General features: G+C 50.5%; 1 protein-coding gene across 2 annotated transcripts in view; it reads right to left on the bottom strand.

Moving 5' to 3' along the window:
• cdk15 (cyclin-dependent kinase 15) overlaps positions 1 to 17500 on the bottom strand; it is a 48604-nt gene that overhangs the window by 196 nt on the left and 30908 nt on the right. For both annotated transcript variants that reach the window (XM_064311260.1, XM_064311259.1), the window contains 3 exons: positions 15789 to 15837; positions 8230 to 8372; positions 1 to 824 (listed from right to left, as the gene is read on the bottom strand). The exon at positions 1 to 824 is cut by the window's left edge and continues 196 nt beyond it. In XM_064311260.1, the coding sequence (XP_064167330.1) occupies positions 712 to 824; positions 8230 to 8372; positions 15789 to 15837 (305 nt within the window). In that variant the 3' untranslated portion in view covers positions 1 to 711. The remainder of the gene's footprint in view (positions 825 to 8229; positions 8373 to 15788; positions 15838 to 17500) is intronic.

The raw sequence follows: 17500 nt of genomic DNA, 5'->3' as shown, positions 1-17500 counted from the left end.
GGAGCACAGGCAGGGAAATCCGAGATGATTTGACGGGCATTGACTGATAAACGAGCGTGCTGGTTGAAGGACAAACCGACCGGAGGACAAACGAACTACAGTTCCCAGAGAGCCAGGCCTGTGTGAAAGGGGTCAGCGGTCGAAAGAAAGGATTGTCGGGTTTTTTGCACTGTTATGTCTCGGAATGGGAAGAAGAAAAGGTGGGCTTCTCTATGGGCTAATCTCTACGCTGTGGGATAGACAGCGCCCCCTTATGGGGGGGAGGTGGTTAGTGTGATTCCAAGTATGAACATAGGATTAATAAGGTTTTATTAATAGATTATTGAAATTGGCATAAATAGTATATTCTATCTTCGGCATACTAATAAAACTAGTGGTTTCTTTTCTGGGGTGAGAGTTCAGAAAGTAAACTGCCGGTACCCCTGAGGGTGAATGTAAGGTCAGGATCAGTCTGGGTTCGAGGGCCATGCCCTCCCTACCCCTGCACCCGCCCCCACTCCCCCCCGCTCCCCCCCCACATGAGGGACCTATCCCTGATGTTGGCCTTTATACAAGAACATCCGCAGCACAATCTTTCTCTGTCACTCCTTCCATTTTCACACAGAGGCTCTGATTGGTCAGCACATGGATAAGGGGTTGGGGGGGGGGGTGGGGTTAGGATGATGCTGATGGTGGTTGGTGCTCCATCGAGGGTCCGGTTCTAGGGGGGGGTCACCAGCATTTGGTGAGGGGGGCAAGGGACGGTCTGTGCCTTTTCCCCGGACTGAAGATGTCCCGAGCTTCAGCCTCTAACCTCACCCCGGGCACCTTGAACACTGACACCGCTGTGAGAGGAGAGAGAGAAAGAGAGAGAGAGAGAGAAAGAAAGAGGGAGAGAGAGAAAGAGAGAGATGGAGGCAGTGGGAAGGGGACAGAGGTGAGAGGGAATAAGGGAGGGAGAGAGCAAACAGGACCGTTATAAGACTCGTTTCCCCTCCGTCGAACAGGAGAAGACGTGGCCCTGATATGGCGGGTTGATCTCGGTCGTTGTGAGACATGTGACCACGCCTGCAGTGTTTTTGGGGAGGTGGCGGGACCCTTCTCCTGGGTCCAGTGCTCAGCCCAGTGTTGGGTCTGAACCCCCTGAAGGCTGTGAGTCTTCGGCCTGTACCGGCTGGCCCCGTGGGATTCTGGGAGCACAGCTCACCCCCTGTGAGGCCTGACTGCTCGGGGGGGTGAGGGGGGGGGTGCTATTTCAGTGATTACAGGCCACCCACGCGGGCCGTCCCATGGGGAGGGGCGCGGCCCGAACCGTGCGGAAAAGGGAACAGATACGTTTCATCTTTTCATCACGGCGAATAAACACAGAGACAGCATCGTGGCAGGGGTTCAGCTGGGGGCAACCAAGAGAGATGGGATGTAACCATCGCTGGGGGAAGATTGAGAGAGCGAGGGAAAGAGGGGGAGAGAGAGAGAGAGAGAGAGAGAGAGAGGGAGGGAAAGAGGGAGAGTGAGAGAGGGAGGGAAAGAGGGAGAGGGAGAGAGGGAGAGAGAGAGAGCAGCTAGCTTAGGCTCTGCTGTGAGAATCGTAGTGGAGTGCCCCGCCCCAGCCACAGAATCAGAGCTGATGTGTAATTTTCCTGATCCCGCGCAAGATGGAGGAGGAGAAACAGGGCGAAGCAGGCGGGAGATGCGGACTCTCAGAGCTGAGATGAGACCAGGAAGCAGGCTGGCTAGTCTATCCGTGAAAGCGATGTGGGATAAAATGGCGGCTGCTTCTTGGGTCAGGCTGCTGTGACGTTCTCGCGGTGGTTTCAGTCGGGGGCTGGCGAGTCTCTGTCTCGTTTTGGAACGTCGAGCCACGTGTACCTGGGCTGCCATGGCAACCAGGCCCATGTGCCCCCCCCCCCCCCCTTCACGTCTTGACAGACAGCATCACATGGCTGTCTCTCACTTAGACTAGGCCAGCTTGGGCATTGACAAGCATGGCTAGTATAGGGTAACGGCCAAAGAACTCGGCTGTAACTCAACAAGGTTGCAGGTTCGATTCCCTGCTGCGGTGTCGTTGCTGTACCACGCAGCGAGGTTACGTGAGGTCACTTAACGTGAACTGCTTCAGTGAATATACATGGGCATAAATGGATCATATGTGATTTTTAAAAAAAAGTAATGTGTGGAAGTTGCTGTGGATACATGTCTGGATAAATGCGTAAAATGCGATGTAAACGCCGGTGTGATGTAACCGATTATCGCCGGAACACACCTGGCGGAGTTACCTGCCGTGGGAGACGGTTCTCTTCCCCGCAGTCGGCGTGAGCGCGAGGAGACGTGGGAAAAAATCGGCGTATCTGTGCCGCCATCTGCTCGTCTGGTCTGATGACGCACTTTTGGGACGCGTTAGCCCCCCTGTCCCGCGGCTAGCTTTGATGCTGCGACGCCCGCTGAGGTAAACCACAGAGGAGCGGCTTCGTCTTGCTCTTGAGTTCTCTGTGTTTTCAGGGGTATTTACTCTCTCAACGGCGCCCCCTGTGGTGGGTGTGTATTCAAGCGGCGAGCTGTTCAGGCTATTTAAAAATTCTTTTTTTTTTTTGTTGCCATATATTTGCACTATGAAATGGGGATCATTTTATCAGTCTTTGTTGCTTATTTCCACTGCTGGTGGACCATCGTTCTTGTCCCCCCCCCCCCCCCTTTTCCTTGAGCTTCAGCAAAAACAACAACAATAAAAAAAAAACGTTTTGTTCCCACGAGGTTTTTTCCTCAAGCGTAAAAATGTTCTTCATGTGCGATTCGTGTTAAAATTCAAGTTTAAAAAAAGCTGCTTCTGTTTTTTTCTCTCCGTTCTCCCATTCCCGTAATTTTCAAAGGAATGAAATGCTAATGTGCGATATGTACATTAGCCACGCGATTGGCTCCAGGACGCCTGCCCTTGAGAACAGGCCTGAATTCCGCGAGAGAAATTATAGGATTATTAAAATAAAATAATGAGGCATCGGGGCTCACAAGTGTTGAGTAACGCGCTTGTTTTCTCTCCTGGACGTTGCGGGCGAGTGAAGCGTTTGTTTGACCGACGTGCGTTAAATATTTACTCGTTTGGAGAGAGCGGTTCTGACGCCACTCTCAGCTCCTCTTCACTTGTTATGGCTCAGCAGGGGCCTGACAGACTGGGGAGACAGTTAGGTACTGATGTCTCAATAACACACACACATATACACACACACACGTATACACTATACACACACACACACACACATATACACACACATATACACTATACACACGCACACACACACACACATATACACTATACACTACACACGCACACACATACACACACACATATACACACGCACACACACACACACACACACACACACACACACATATACACTACACACACACACACACACACACACCATATACACTATCACACACACACACACACACACACACTATACACTATGCATACACACACACTATACACTATACATACACACGCCCACATACAACACACACACACTATGCATACACACACGTATACACTATACACACACACTCACTATACACATATACACACAGCCACACATACACATATATACACACACACACACACACACACGTACACTATACACGCGCACACACACAAACACACAGACACACACATACACTATACACACACGCACACTATACACACACACCTACACGGCAAATTAAGGGATAACTCCAGACATTTTCATCATTAGATTTAAAGGTTTCATGCAGGGCAGCTTTCACACGTTACGTTTTTGCATATACATTTATTTATATAGCTATTTTACTGAAGCAGTTCTGGTTATGCACCTTCACCAAGGGTCCAACAGCAGCAGCCCAGGTGGGAATCGAACCCACAACCTTTCGGTTATGAGCCCAGGCCCCTATCCACTGTGTCTCTGCTCTGTGTGTGTGTGTGAGTGTGTCTATGTGTGTGTGTGTGTGTGTGTGTGTGGGTGTGTGTGTTGGCATGTACATGGGCCTGTGTGTGTAAATTATTCTCAAGTGGATATGCAAAGAGGAGAGAATGTGTCATCTAGGGACTCTGTGTGTGTGTGTGTGTGTGTGTATTCCTCTGGGGACTGCAGTGAATTACCAGTCACAGCGTGATTTTTATTTTATTTATATTTTTACTTTTAACAAAGCGAGTCCTGGAATAAATTGCATCTCGGATGATTGTTTAAGATCTTGTGAGTGAGGTGCTTGTAAAAGCCTCATCTCAACGTGCATCATATGCCACGTGTCTATTCCCCCTTCACTCAACGTCTTTTTTTTCCTCTTCAAAATAATTATCATGCGCCATACGTGTGATGTAATAATCTAGATTTCCTTATTGTGCTTAAGAGCTTCCATGAGCAACCCGCTCAGGAGAAATTTTGTGTTCCTATTACGGTCGAAAAAATGAGTTTTACCGCGCGCCAGTTTTACCGTGTGTCGCGGCGATGGAGAGATACAAAAAAAAAGAGTGGGAGAGGAGAGGGGGATGAGTGAAAGAGAGGACGCAGAGGGAGGGGGGGTGGTTGGGTGGGGGGGGGGGGGTGGGGGGGCCCTAGCTGTCAGCCGGGCCTCTCCGCAGACGAGCGCCGCTGAGATAATGAGCCCTCATTAGTTCCCAGAATTCCCCCCGTCGTTGTCGTCTCTTCATTTGCATAATTAGGCCCGAGCCTCACCTCACCTCCCTCCCTCCCTCCCTTCCTCCCTCCCTCCCTCCCTCCCTCCCGGCGAGGCGACGCGAGGAGCCACGCGGAACGCTGGCACAACGGAGAAACGTGCGCGTGTCGTCTCGGAGTTAGCGTCCCCCCCCCCATCTCGCCCCCTCTCCCTCTCCCTCGCTATAAATACACGGTGCGTGCAGTCACGGTAATGATGCTTCATTATACGGGGAGAGAGGGAGAGAGGGAGAGACGGAGGCGTCTCTTCGCCAGTGACGGGGGCCCCGGCACTTAAAACAGAGCGGTGCGGCAACTCAGCCACATCTTACAGAACGCTCCGCAGCCCCACGTATCTATCATACACTGCCATAAAACATTATATATATAGCGAGAACTATAAAAATATACAGAGCAAGAGAGAGAGAGAGAGAGGTGGGGGGCGGGAGAGGGAGAGGGAGAGAGAGAGAGAGATTCTTTGGATTTTTGTAAACAAAAGTGGAAAGTGTTTTTAGACTCTTGGGGATTGCGGTTGATTTTGTTTTTTTTCGAAGCGACGGTGAGCGAGAGAACGAGGTTGAAAGCGCACGCTGTGCAGCCGCTACGGAAGCCCGCGTCACGTGATCTCTGTCGACGCGATGTCACCTACGATTTTCCGCAAAAAAAGGTTGCTCGGAAGCGGATTATGTAACGGGCGTCCCAGGTAAAAAAAAAAAAAAAAACGCTATCCTCGAATGTGACGTCATAGCCGTCCGACCACACGCTCTTCTGAATTATTCATCGTGATATTTATGCTGCGGCTGGTTGTGAAGCCACTTATGCCTCGGCTTCTCGAAAGGCTGCGAAGGGCACTTTGGGTTTGAGCGTGTCCAAAAAAACTTCACAAGCTCCAGGAGGGGATAGCGGACAGAAATAATGAAAGTTTGCCCTGAGCCAGCACAACTCCACTCTTTTTGTCAGCAGAAATGGCGGTTTCTGAATCGAAAGGCCACCTCCACCCCATTCATCCATCCCCACTGCTCCTTCCCTTTGCTCAGTTCAAGTTATGAACTTTAACTTAAAGGGGGGACGTTTGCAAATATTTCTTTCTTCACAAGCACAGACTGACCGCAATCGCCAGCCAAAACTGTCTTTGCAAAATCGAATCCAGGTGAAGGACAAATGTCGGTTGCATTCAGGCCACGGTCTGTGTTTGAATAATACGCACAGTATGAAAACCGAAAACAGTCCACGTGCAAAATGCGATATTATATTTAGTCCCTCTTGCGATGCAGCTCTGAGAATCGGGTAATTAAATTCATAAATTCACCCTTCTCCGCTCTTTAGCTGGCGGTGAGACTGCGGTCTGATTGCGAAAGTGTTTGGCTGCCTTGTTTTTTTTTCCCCACACAGGCCGGATCATCGGGGGAAAAACCCGGCAAACATTCGCTCTCCCGTACTCAGCTGTCCAGGAGACCGCCGGTCTCCTCTCTTTAAGATTAGGGGTCCTGCGCTGTCAGACAGTCTGTCTGCGCTGCGTCTGCCTGATAGCGGGAGGAAGTCAGAAACCCTGCACAGGAGCAGCTGTTACCCAGAATGCAACATCAGCCCAAAAAAAATGCAGGAAAGCCTTCCTGTTGCTGAGGGGATAATGATCTCCTCTTTGTCTCCCGCGCGTGTCACCGTGTTCCGCGCGGATCTGGCGGTTTTGTTCCAGTTAGAGGTGTTCTGACTGAGGCGGGCTATTTTTACAGTCTGTTTACTGCTTATTGCGTCTCCGCACCACAGTGTGGAGATTGTATCCTATGGCAAACAGACCGGGAAATGAGTGTTAGACATTCAGAAAAAAACAGACAGGTTGGCTGAAGCGTGCGTGTGTGTGTTTGTGCGTGTGTGTGTGTGAGTGTGCGAGTGTGTGTGTGTGTGAGTGTGTGTGTGTGTGTGTGCGAGTGTGCGAGTGTGTGTGTGTGTGTGTGTGCGTATGAGAGAGAGAGAGGGAGAATTTGCATGTGAAACAGCGTCATGTCTTCTGCAGGAGAGATTCATAGATAGTCTGTTATTTTCAAAGGGGCTGTCTGCATGCGATGGGAAGCGTACCTTTTAAATCAGGAGGTTTGTTTATTTTTATTTTTAGCAAGTAACAGACCGCGCTACCTCGCAAACTAATGGCAGCTGCCACCCATACTTAAGAGTGAAGCGGAAAGGAGAGGTTACGATTATCGATTATTGATCATTATCGATTGATTATTTTTTATCGATCTCTGGCGGAGAGAGGACTGCCAACAAGCTTGGCAGCACACGGTAATGACAGCAAACGTGGAATAAGCACAGGCTGAGAGTCCAGAAGCCTGCCCCACCAGAGGCTCCTGCGTTAGCCCTCTAAGGCGTGAGGTCCCAAATATGTGATCAGAAGCTGATCGTTGACTGAACATTCGAACGCTGATGTCACAGTCACTGCCGGTAAATTGAAAAGCAATGGCGTTCCAGAACACTGACTCGGAATTTTGAAAAAGAATAACGTTCTGAGAAATCTGCTCGGTCAAAACGGGCTGAAGCTGTTTGACAGCGGTCACGCCTGGCTCCTGTGCCGGCTCTTCACAGGGATAACCAAAGCCTGGGCAAAAGACTTTAGAGTTTTACTGAATGTGCTGCGGCTAAGGCTAGCTGAGCGCTAGCTTGTGTCTCCCAGCTAGCGGCTTTCAACCCCGCCGCTAACAAGCAGGGGGAAAATATATACTGGCTAGCAAACGCGTTCCTTGCAGCCTCACAGACAACACTAGCTTCTCTCTGCTCTTATTTTGGTGTGTCTTCCGTCTCTGGGTTCCTGCATCCTTCTCATTTTATCACTGTCTTTATCTGCCTGCCCCCCCCCTCTCTCGCTCGTCATCACGATCTTTAATGGAACCCTGGAGCAGGGATTGCAAAGCCTTGCTTTGCCTATTCTTGCTGCTTAAAAAACAGAGAGATTGAGATACATAGATAGAGGGAGAGAAGGAGAGAGAGAGAGAGAGTGAGGGATGGAGAGAGGGAAAGGAGGAGAGAGATGGGAAAAGAGACTGAGGCTCCTGCTGTTTAGACAAATGTGCTGTAATTGGAGGGAGGAGAGGAGGGAGGGAGAGAGGGAGGATGAAAGGATGAACAGGGAGGAGAGGAGGAAGGGAGGGAGGAGAGGACGAAAGGATGAACAAGGAGGAGAGGAGGGAGGGCACCTGGCTGCACTCAGCTGGAACCCAGCCAGCCTCCATCATCTGCTCTTTATTTTATTCATCTACTTATTCATTCACTCATTCTTTTATTAATTTACTTCGTAACTGTTTTTGAGAAGATGCCCCAATCCAGGCCTTCTGGCCCCTGAGATGACAGGACGTGCCATTGTACTCCTGCGTGTGCCACACCCATCTCCTGCCTAGTATTTTGACATAATCCGCAGCTGACCCCCCCCCCAGATCCAGCACCCATCTTTGAAAGAGTTCTGATGTGGGGGGGGGGGGTGGGGGGGGAGCATTCGTGGTTACCGTAACGTGCGATTTGGTGTAATGGGCCATGATGTCATCTGTGTGTGTGTGAGGGGGACGGGGGGAGGGGTACGCACTGTCTCGCAGGTGCATGAGCGGGGGCGGCAGGGTGTTGAAGTAGGGGTGCAGCAGGGCGTCCTGCGCAGAGATTCGGTCTCGGGGTGCCCCCCTCAGCAGCTGCTGGGCCAGGTCCTCCGTCTTATAGGGCAGCTGCCCCAGCCTGAGGAGAGGAGAGGGAGACGCATTACTCACACACACACAACCTACACACCACCACACACACACACACACCACACACACAAAAAAAAAAAAAAACAACACAACCACACCCCCCCCACACACCCCCCCACCACACACACACACCACTCACACACACACACACACATACACATACTATCACACACACACACACACACTTATATACACACACACACACACACACACATTACATACACACAAAACACACACTCACACACACACACCACCACCACACATACACACACACACACACACACTCACACCACACACACACCACACACACACACATCACACACACACACACACACTCACCATCCACACACACACAACACCACACATCACACATGCACACACACACACACACCACACTCCACAACACCACAACACACACACAACCTATCCACACACACCACCACACCACACTATATCTATAACACATACACACTAATACACACACAACAACTACATACATACACACACACACACTATACATACACACATACACACTATATACTATACACACACACACACACACACACACACTATACACACTCACACACGCATACTATACGCACATACACACAATCTATAACCCAATCTGTTTTAGTATTAAAACACTGGATGTGGCACAAAGGTGGTGTACTTTCAAGCACCAGACTCAATTAAAACCTAAGGATACCAGCCAGCTGGTGAGTGCTCTGCACTGGGGCTGTAGCTGAGCATTTTGAAATCAAACGCTGCTTCAGGATGTGTAGTTTAAATTGGCGGTGGGGGTGGTGGGGGTGGCGGGGGCGAGGGCGAGGTGGTGGGGGGGTTTAGCAGGGGTGAGCTGCTCCTCTTCAGGACAAGGCCAGACCTGGGCCAGCACGGGACACAGTGGTGAAAGTGCCCACTGTCCAGGGTAGTCCTGGCAGGCAGGCAGTACCTGGGGGGTCAGCCATTAAAAATAATATTTTGGAAACAGCACCCTCCCCAGGTGTGGGGGTGATTAGTCCCTGGCTTCAGCCCCCCCCTGCCCCCCCTCCCCCCCCCCCCTTTTTCAGCTCCAGGGACAAACAGCCAGTACCACTGTGCTTTATGTTTAAAGGCCCCCCCCCCCCCCCCCCCCCCCAGCTGCTCAGGGGTTTGAGCGTAGCCGTGCAGCAGGAGTTCTCTCGTCTGTCCGATCCCGCCGTCGCCGGTGCGTTTGGAACGGTAGGGCCCGCCTCTGGGTCCGGCGCATTCCGCCATTTTAATAATCGAGCGTTTCAGACGACTGTGACACGCCGACTGCCTGCTCCAGCATTCCATCTGCGAGTCAGTCAACACTCCAGCATCACCGGGGCCTTGATGGATTAGTTGCGAGCATTTTAAAAATGTATTTTATTTATTTATTTATTTATTTTTTTGTCATCGTCCCCCCCCACTCCCTCTCCTTTCTTCTCTCTCAGTTTGTGTGGCATGCAAATCTGCTAGATTTGCATTTCTGTCACTGTCTGGCTATCTGTTCCCCCCCCCCCCCCCCATCACGCCCCCCCGTCTTTAATTTTACCCCGTCCGTGTCTATCAGCCTGTGCTAAAACTGGGGCCTCTCTTTGGGGGGTCCTCTTAATTACATCTATGGATAAAAAGGGAGAGGAGGAAATAAAAAATAAAAAAGATTTCTGTTAATCAAACCCAAATAGACCTGCATTAAATATCCCAATATACCTCCCCCCTGCTACCACCACCACAAACCCACCCAGCCATACTTTCTTTCTCTAATGTCATTCCACCATTTTGTATGTTGTGTCACTCTTCCTTCATGTCTCTCTCTCTCTCTCCCCCTTCTCTCTCCCACCCTTTTTTCCTTTTCTTTTGCTTTCCTTCGTTTTCCCCCTAAGTCCCCCCTCCTCCCCCCCCACCCTTTTCAGTCCCTGTATGCAGCTGACCAGGGAGAGAAGCTTTTTTCTGTTTTTCTTTTCTTTTCTTTTCTTCCTGACGCTCACCTCTTCCCTCTGTGCAGAACACTGGGCCATCTGGCTCCCTGTGTGTGTGTAAAAGTGCGACATCGAGCTTCATAGCGTTCACATCGAGCTCCGTAGAATTCACATCCAGCTTCATAGGATTCACATCCAGCTCCGTAGGGTTCACATCCAGCTCTGTAGGATTCACATCAAGCTTCGTAGGATTCACATCCAGCTTCGTAGGATTCACATCGAGCTCCGTAGGATTCACATCGAGCTTCATAGGATTCACATCACTCGAGATTCATCCAGCTTAGGATTCACATCAGCCCGTGATTCACATCGAGCTTCGTAGGATTCACATCGAGCTTCATAGGATTCACATCGAGGTTCATAGGATTCACATCGAGGTTCACAGGATTCACATCGAGGTTCACAGGATTCACACTCAGAGCTAAAACACCGTGCAGTGCATTCCCTCCGTTCCTCTCAAAGCCCCAGAAACCCTCCCGACATTTCGAGTTTCAGCACGGTGAAGCCAAACCCCCCGAAACCTCTGCGTGTTAAATCTAATAATTTGTTTTCTGCTTCGAGCGGGCAGCAGGCCCAATCAGCTTCTCATCAGCCGGACCGCGAAGGTAACGCTACACTCAGGGAATAATTTCCACTTTTGAAAAACAAACACGAATTTTTTTGTTCAGACGGTGACGATCAGACCTTGAGGAAGTTTTGATTGCTTTTCTGACGCCTGTCTGCTTTTTGTTCGGAAGCACGCAATCTCGGGTCCGGGATTCAATTCACTTCCGTCCGCTTTTCATTCTGCCAAGGCAATTATTTCTGTGCATAAATGTATGAGAAACTCGACGTTCTCCTGCTCGCTGCCGCTGGTCTTTGGCAGCTCTTCAGTGCTCGACTGTTCGGCTGTCCGGCCCTGATACGGAGCAGCAGAGCGACGTGCCAAACTCCACTTCTGACTAACTGGCACTCAGAAACGAGAGAGAGGTTTGCTCTGGTTTGCCCTGTGCTTATGGGTTTTCTCTTGCACACACAAACAAAATTGATTTTTTTTTTATCAGTGTACTCTATTCTGCTCAGTCGGGAAGATGCACTAACTGTCTGCAAAAAACCTACTGCTTCCATTTTCCTTTGGGTTATTTTCATTTGTTTTTTAATGTACTCTTTAAAAAAAATTAATTGTTAGATTTACTTAAAATTATGGACAGTGGTTGCACGCAATATACTTATATAACAATATTCCCTGCCGCCACTGTCCACGTAAGTACTTCATCAGTTGAACTCACATATATTTAATAATATTGTATGCAAACACTTTCCATATTTTTTGGCTGGACAGCAACAGCCCTACAAACGCAAATGTCTGTGACTGAGTGACTGAATGACACTGAGTGATGAAGTTACACCGTTGGACGGCCGGTCCAGCCATATTACTACTAGCTTTTGACCTGGTCTTGTTATTAAGTCAATCTAAATATTCGTTTTTTGAGCATAGCCGAAATGCGCAGTGTGAACAGTCTGACGTGCGGAGCAGGGAGAGGGCTGTGTGCCGCAACGTGGTGGCGGCGTTATAACATCGACAAGACATTCCAGTAACGTTGTGAGGACATCTTTTTTTTTTTTTTGTCAGCTGGGACTTAACGGCCCAGTGAAGAGTTAATCGCTAAGGAGCCATTTTCTGAATCCTCTCTGTTCAGCCTGTAACAGAAACCCGGGCGTCGCCCGCAGGGGGAAGATCACCGGATACTTCCGCAAACAACGAGCGAAACGCTGGCTCTCTCTCTCCCTCTCTCTCTCTCTCTCTCTCTCTCTCTCTCTCTCCCTCTCCCTCTCTCCCTCCCTCTCCCCTCTCTCTCTCTCTCTCCTCTCTCTCCTCTCCTCTCTCTTCTCTCTCTCTCCCCTCTCCTCTCTCCCTCTCTCCTCTCTCTCTCTCTCTCTCTCTCTCTCTCTCTCTCTCTCTCTCTCCGTACGCGGAGTAAAGACCAGTCAAGGCTCCGGTTCTCCGCACAAGGCGCTCTCTCATACCTGGCGCTGGCCGGAAACGCTTGCGCGCGTAAAATGCTAATTTATTTAAACGGTGACCTCAAAATATTATTCTGTCATTTAAAAATGTACAGTGCAGTTATGAAATGTGCCAACAAAAATGTCTGCAGATTATATTACGGTAAACACAAAGCTTAATTAATTAATGTTTCAAAAAAACAAAACAATAAGTAAAAATAAGTAAAAATAAATGCAGGTAGTTCATTTTAATATCCGCAGAAAGGCGGACTTGCTATTTCATCACACGGCTTCTGCGTGTGCCAACCGCGATTGTGTTTACCAGCATCAGGACCAGGGAGAGATCGCAAGCAATTACTTTGGGGGAAAAAAAAATACCTTAGAATCTGACTGGCAGGAGCCGACAAGGAAGAGAGGGAGTGTCTGAAGTGTGTGATCTATATTTACTGCTTACATAACTAAGCTTCAATTCAGCTGCTATCCCAGTCACACGGCAAACCTATTTTATTTAATCATGGCTGATGCAAGGGATGCATCTCCTTATAAATTACATATTTGTTGGTGCGCATTTGCAATTTCCTTTTGGGGGGTGGGGGGGTGCGGGGGTAGGGGGGGGTGGAAAATGGAATTCAGTTATATTGCTAGCAAAAGAAACGATATAGCTCAGGAGGTAAGACCGATTGTCTGGCAGTCGGAGGGTTGCCGGTTCAAACCCTACCCTGGGCATGTCAAAGTGTCCTTGAGCAAGACACCTAACCCCTAACTGCTCTGGCGAATGAGAGACATCAATTGTAAAGCGCTTTGGATAAAAGCGCTATATAAATGCAGTCCATTTACCAAACGTGGCTTGCTGAAAGTAAGTGGCTGAGGACCTTGAGTTATCTTACTGCGAGGCCTAGCCATCAGGCTGGGGGCCCTTGGAGAGACTGCTGTAGACTGCACACTGAGTATTTGTTTGACCTTTGACCTCTCAGCTGCTGGTCTGGCTGATTTTCAGGTCCTTAGTGATGCCGCTATCGTACCCTTTGTCTCAGACATATCCCACTGGTCCCCTTGCCATGCCCCCCCCCCCTCCCCATCCCTACCTCCCTATATTTAATCAGCTTTGGTCCTTCAACTCCAACCTTTAGAGAAATACTGAGCACTTTTTTCTTCACACAGTTTGGCAAATAAATTTTTTTTTTACTGAAGTAAATCAGTTTTTAAGGACACAGTATGGGGGGTGAGGCTGGCAGGGGGGGGGGGTCGAGGGGGGCGAGGCTGGCGAGGCTGGCGAGGGGGGGGCGAGGTGGCACACCCGATCCCCCCTAACCTCATACGACTCCTTTATTCACACACTGCTGCTTTATTCTGCCAGAAAGCGCTACGAGCAAAATAAGCGACTGAGCCCAAAAAACTGTGCATTGATTTAACAACCTGAGTGGGAGGCAGAGATGTTCTGAACATTTACATTTTGACAAAAACATGTCTCTCTCTCTCTCTCTGTTTCTCTCTCTTTACCTCACTCTCTTTCTCTCTCCCTCTTCCTCCCTCTCCCTCTCTCTCTCTCTCTCTATCACTCTCACTCTCAGCAAAGGCTGCCATGCAAGGTACCAATCAGCTCGTTGGGAGCAGTTAGGGGTTAGGTGTCTTGCTCAGGGACACTTCGACACGCCCAGGGTGGGGGATCGAACCGGCAACCCTCCGACTGCCAGACAACCGCTCTTACCCCCTGAGCTATGTCGCCCCTAATTCCCAATCCAAGCCCGAACGCACATCTTCAGCGATCGTCTGAACCCCCTGTGATCGGCTGTAGAACACGAGCCTGTCGTCTCTCCCATGGAGACGGGTTCTGCCCAAACCTTTTCTCTCTCTGACGCGGTTGTTTCTCTGCCCTGGCCACGTCGTCACGGTGACTCGAGGATTGAAGGGCTTTGACTGTTAAGCTGGATGCAGTTTTCATATTCCTTTGCTCTTCTTTCACCAGCCATTGCTGCACGAAACCGGGTGTATATTTACTTTGGCATCGAGGACATACGGTGTCCTCATCATCGCTGTGGCCTGTCATTGGCTAATGCGTCGCCTTAAACTGAACTCGCGATGGCAAGGTCAGCAGATTGGTTCTTATCTCTGTTGCTTTGCTTCAGCATTAAAAAAAAATATATTCGGAATACTTTCTCCATCTGCTCTGTTCTGTTTTTCAGTTCAGTAGATTATATTGGTTGGTGCCGTTTGACTGTTGCTTGCTCTCTCATCTGGCCTACACTCTCACTGTTATCTCATTATATTTATAATTATTGAATTTTGTTCCCTTTTTCACCTCTGCTCTGTCTGTGTGTCCCCTTGTCCCCCCCCTCGCTGTGTTACCCCCTCTGTGTCCCCCCCGTGTTACCCCCCTCGCTGTGTCCCCCTGCTGTGTGCCCCCCTGCTGTGTCCCCCCTCGCTGTGGTCCCGTCTGTGTCCCCCCCCGCTGTGTCCCCCCGTGCTGGTCCCCCCCCCCCCCCCTCGCTGTGTGTCCCCCCCCCTCGTCCGCCTCGCCCCCCCGTGCCCCCGCGCTGTGTCCCCCCCCCCCCGCTGTGTACCCCCCCCTCGCTGTGTCCCCCCCCCCGCGCTGTGTGTACCCCCCCCCGCTGCTGTCCCCCCCCCCCCCCTCGCTGTGTGTCCCCCCCTGCCCCCCCCCCCGCCCCCTCGCTGTGTGTGTTAATGGGCTCCAGTGTGAGCCGGCGCTGGACGACCCGGGCCGGGAACGGAAAGCCGCGGACGCGCGGCACAAAGACGGGCCTGTTTCCCGCGCTCGCGCTCTTCCTGCCCCCCCTCGCTCCCTCGACCCCCCAGGTCTGGGCCGCTGCCCGGACAAACAGCACCGCAGTGATGGATCTGTTCCGTAACGCGACCCCCGCTACACGCCCCCCCAACCCCCAACCCCGCACTGAGAGCGCAGATACACACACAGGCACATGCATACAGTACACCACACACACACACACACATACACACACACACACACACACATACACACACACACAGGCACATGCATACAGTACATACAGACACACGCACATAAACACACACACACACACAGGCACATGCATACAGTACACACACACACACACACATACACACACAGGCACATGCATACAGTACATACAGACACACGCACATAAACACACGCACATACACACACACACACACAGGCACATACATACAGTACACACACACACACACACACACACACATACACACACAGGCACATGCATACAGTACATAAACACACACACACATACACACACAGGCACATGCATACAGTACATACACACACACACACACACACACACAGGCACATGCATACAGTACATACACACACACACACACGTACACACACACACGCACACACAAAAAGCAACATATTATTTCCCTCTTTTTGTAAACATAACTTGAATAAGATGATGTAACCCTACCTTTTCCAAACATTCCGGAACAGCTGGGGTTCACAAGGAAGGAACCATTCTGTTGGGGGGGGGGGGGAGAGTGAAATGTTTCAGTCGATGAAAAGGATACTCTTAACTGTGACACAAACAGTGGCAAGATTCCATTGTTTCCGATTGGGCGGCCGGTATCATGGTTACATTTAAGTGAGAGAAGAATCCGGAGAGTAACCACAGCTGCTCGTGTGTTTTCAACACAATAAACACATCCGGAAATTGGGTCGCTGCAGCAGTGCAGCAGGGTTGGGTCAAAGTGAGCAACACTTTGGGCCAATATCAGATAAACGTTCATCATTCTATTGAGTTCTTACACGATAAAAGCATGTTCTGGTGAAAGGTTAGATGCTTAGGACATCGTGAACGAGGGATATAATTAAAATCGTATTTACATTGGTCTGTTTTTCTTTTGGGGGCTTCGATGTGAAATTTAAAACATGCCGGATGTCATCCTTAAATTCCTCTATTATTAATATTAATAATGAATTCAGAGCAACATCTGCTTGGAACAGTTAAAATGAGCAGATGAAGAGAGAGGATAATGAAAGTGGTCACTTTTGTTAAATCTTAAAACAACAACCCCTAAAAAAAAAAAGAACCACAGCACACCTCCCGGTGGACGAGCATTTCAGAACCCTTACGACAGCTGATTCCAGTAAAGATGTGGTTGACCACAGAACACCGAAGAACAAATGAAGGTATGACTCTGGCTTTGGTGATTAATGCCTGTGCTATGACTTCCTGTCGGCTGGACGGGACCAACGCGTTCTTCTCGGGTTGGCGGTCTGCGTCGTCGTGGTTTTTTTTTTCGGGTCTCTCCCGCCGCGCGTTTGATCACAGCAGGTTACGGGAATCGCGGCTCATTAGCGCACTGCGGTGGGGCCGGCTCCAGGGGGCGCTGTTGAGTTAAAACCGCCTAGATTTTCAGGCCAGACGGTCCCCTACGGACATGGAGTGGACATGCTTTTGTGCAGTGTCACTGTTTGTGACTCTGCACTGTGTGTGGCGTTGTGTGCTGTGCGTGGTGTGGGTTGCGCTTGTGTGGTTGTGCGTGTGTGTGTGGTTGTGGTGTGTGTGTGGTGTGTGAGTGTGTGTGTGGTGTGTGTGTGTGGTGTGTGTGTGTGTGTGTGTGTGTGGTGTGTGTGTGTGAGTGTGTGTGTGAGTGTGTGTGTGGTGGTGTGTGTGTGGTGTGTGTGGTGGTGTGTGTGTGTGTGTGTGTACGTGGAGCACACAACACACACACTCTGATATGGTTTGTGTTTCCAAACGTCCTGTCAGTCTCTCTGCAGGCAGGAGGCCTCCTGTGCGAAAGCTGCAGTCTGGGCTTTATTCTAATGAGGCGGTGCTGAGTGGGAGGGCCGGGGGGGGGGGGGGGGGGGGGGACTTGGGCAACCAAATGGTACCTGCACCATGCAGGGAGGGCCGGGGCAGTGAGCCAGTGCCCCCCACACACCTCTCTCTGACACGGCCATCCCTAGAGGCCACGGGGAGACACGTTACAAAACTTATCCAAAAAACGTCTCTTTTTATGTCTGTTTGTGTTAATACCCTCCTGCCAGGCCCCCCCCCGCCCCCGCCCCGTCCCCCCACCCGAGCTACAGAGTTTATTTGTCTCTCTGGTGGAGGTGCAGCCCCCCCCCCCCCGCCCCGCCCCGCCCCGCCCTGCCCCACCCCCCCATCCTCGCCCA

This window comes from Anguilla rostrata, chromosome 15 (assembly GCF_018555375.3).
Source record: "Anguilla rostrata isolate EN2019 chromosome 15, ASM1855537v3, whole genome shotgun sequence".
NCBI lineage: Eukaryota > Metazoa > Chordata > Actinopteri > Anguilliformes > Anguillidae > Anguilla > Anguilla rostrata.
This window is presented reverse-complemented; position numbering and strand designations above follow the sequence as displayed.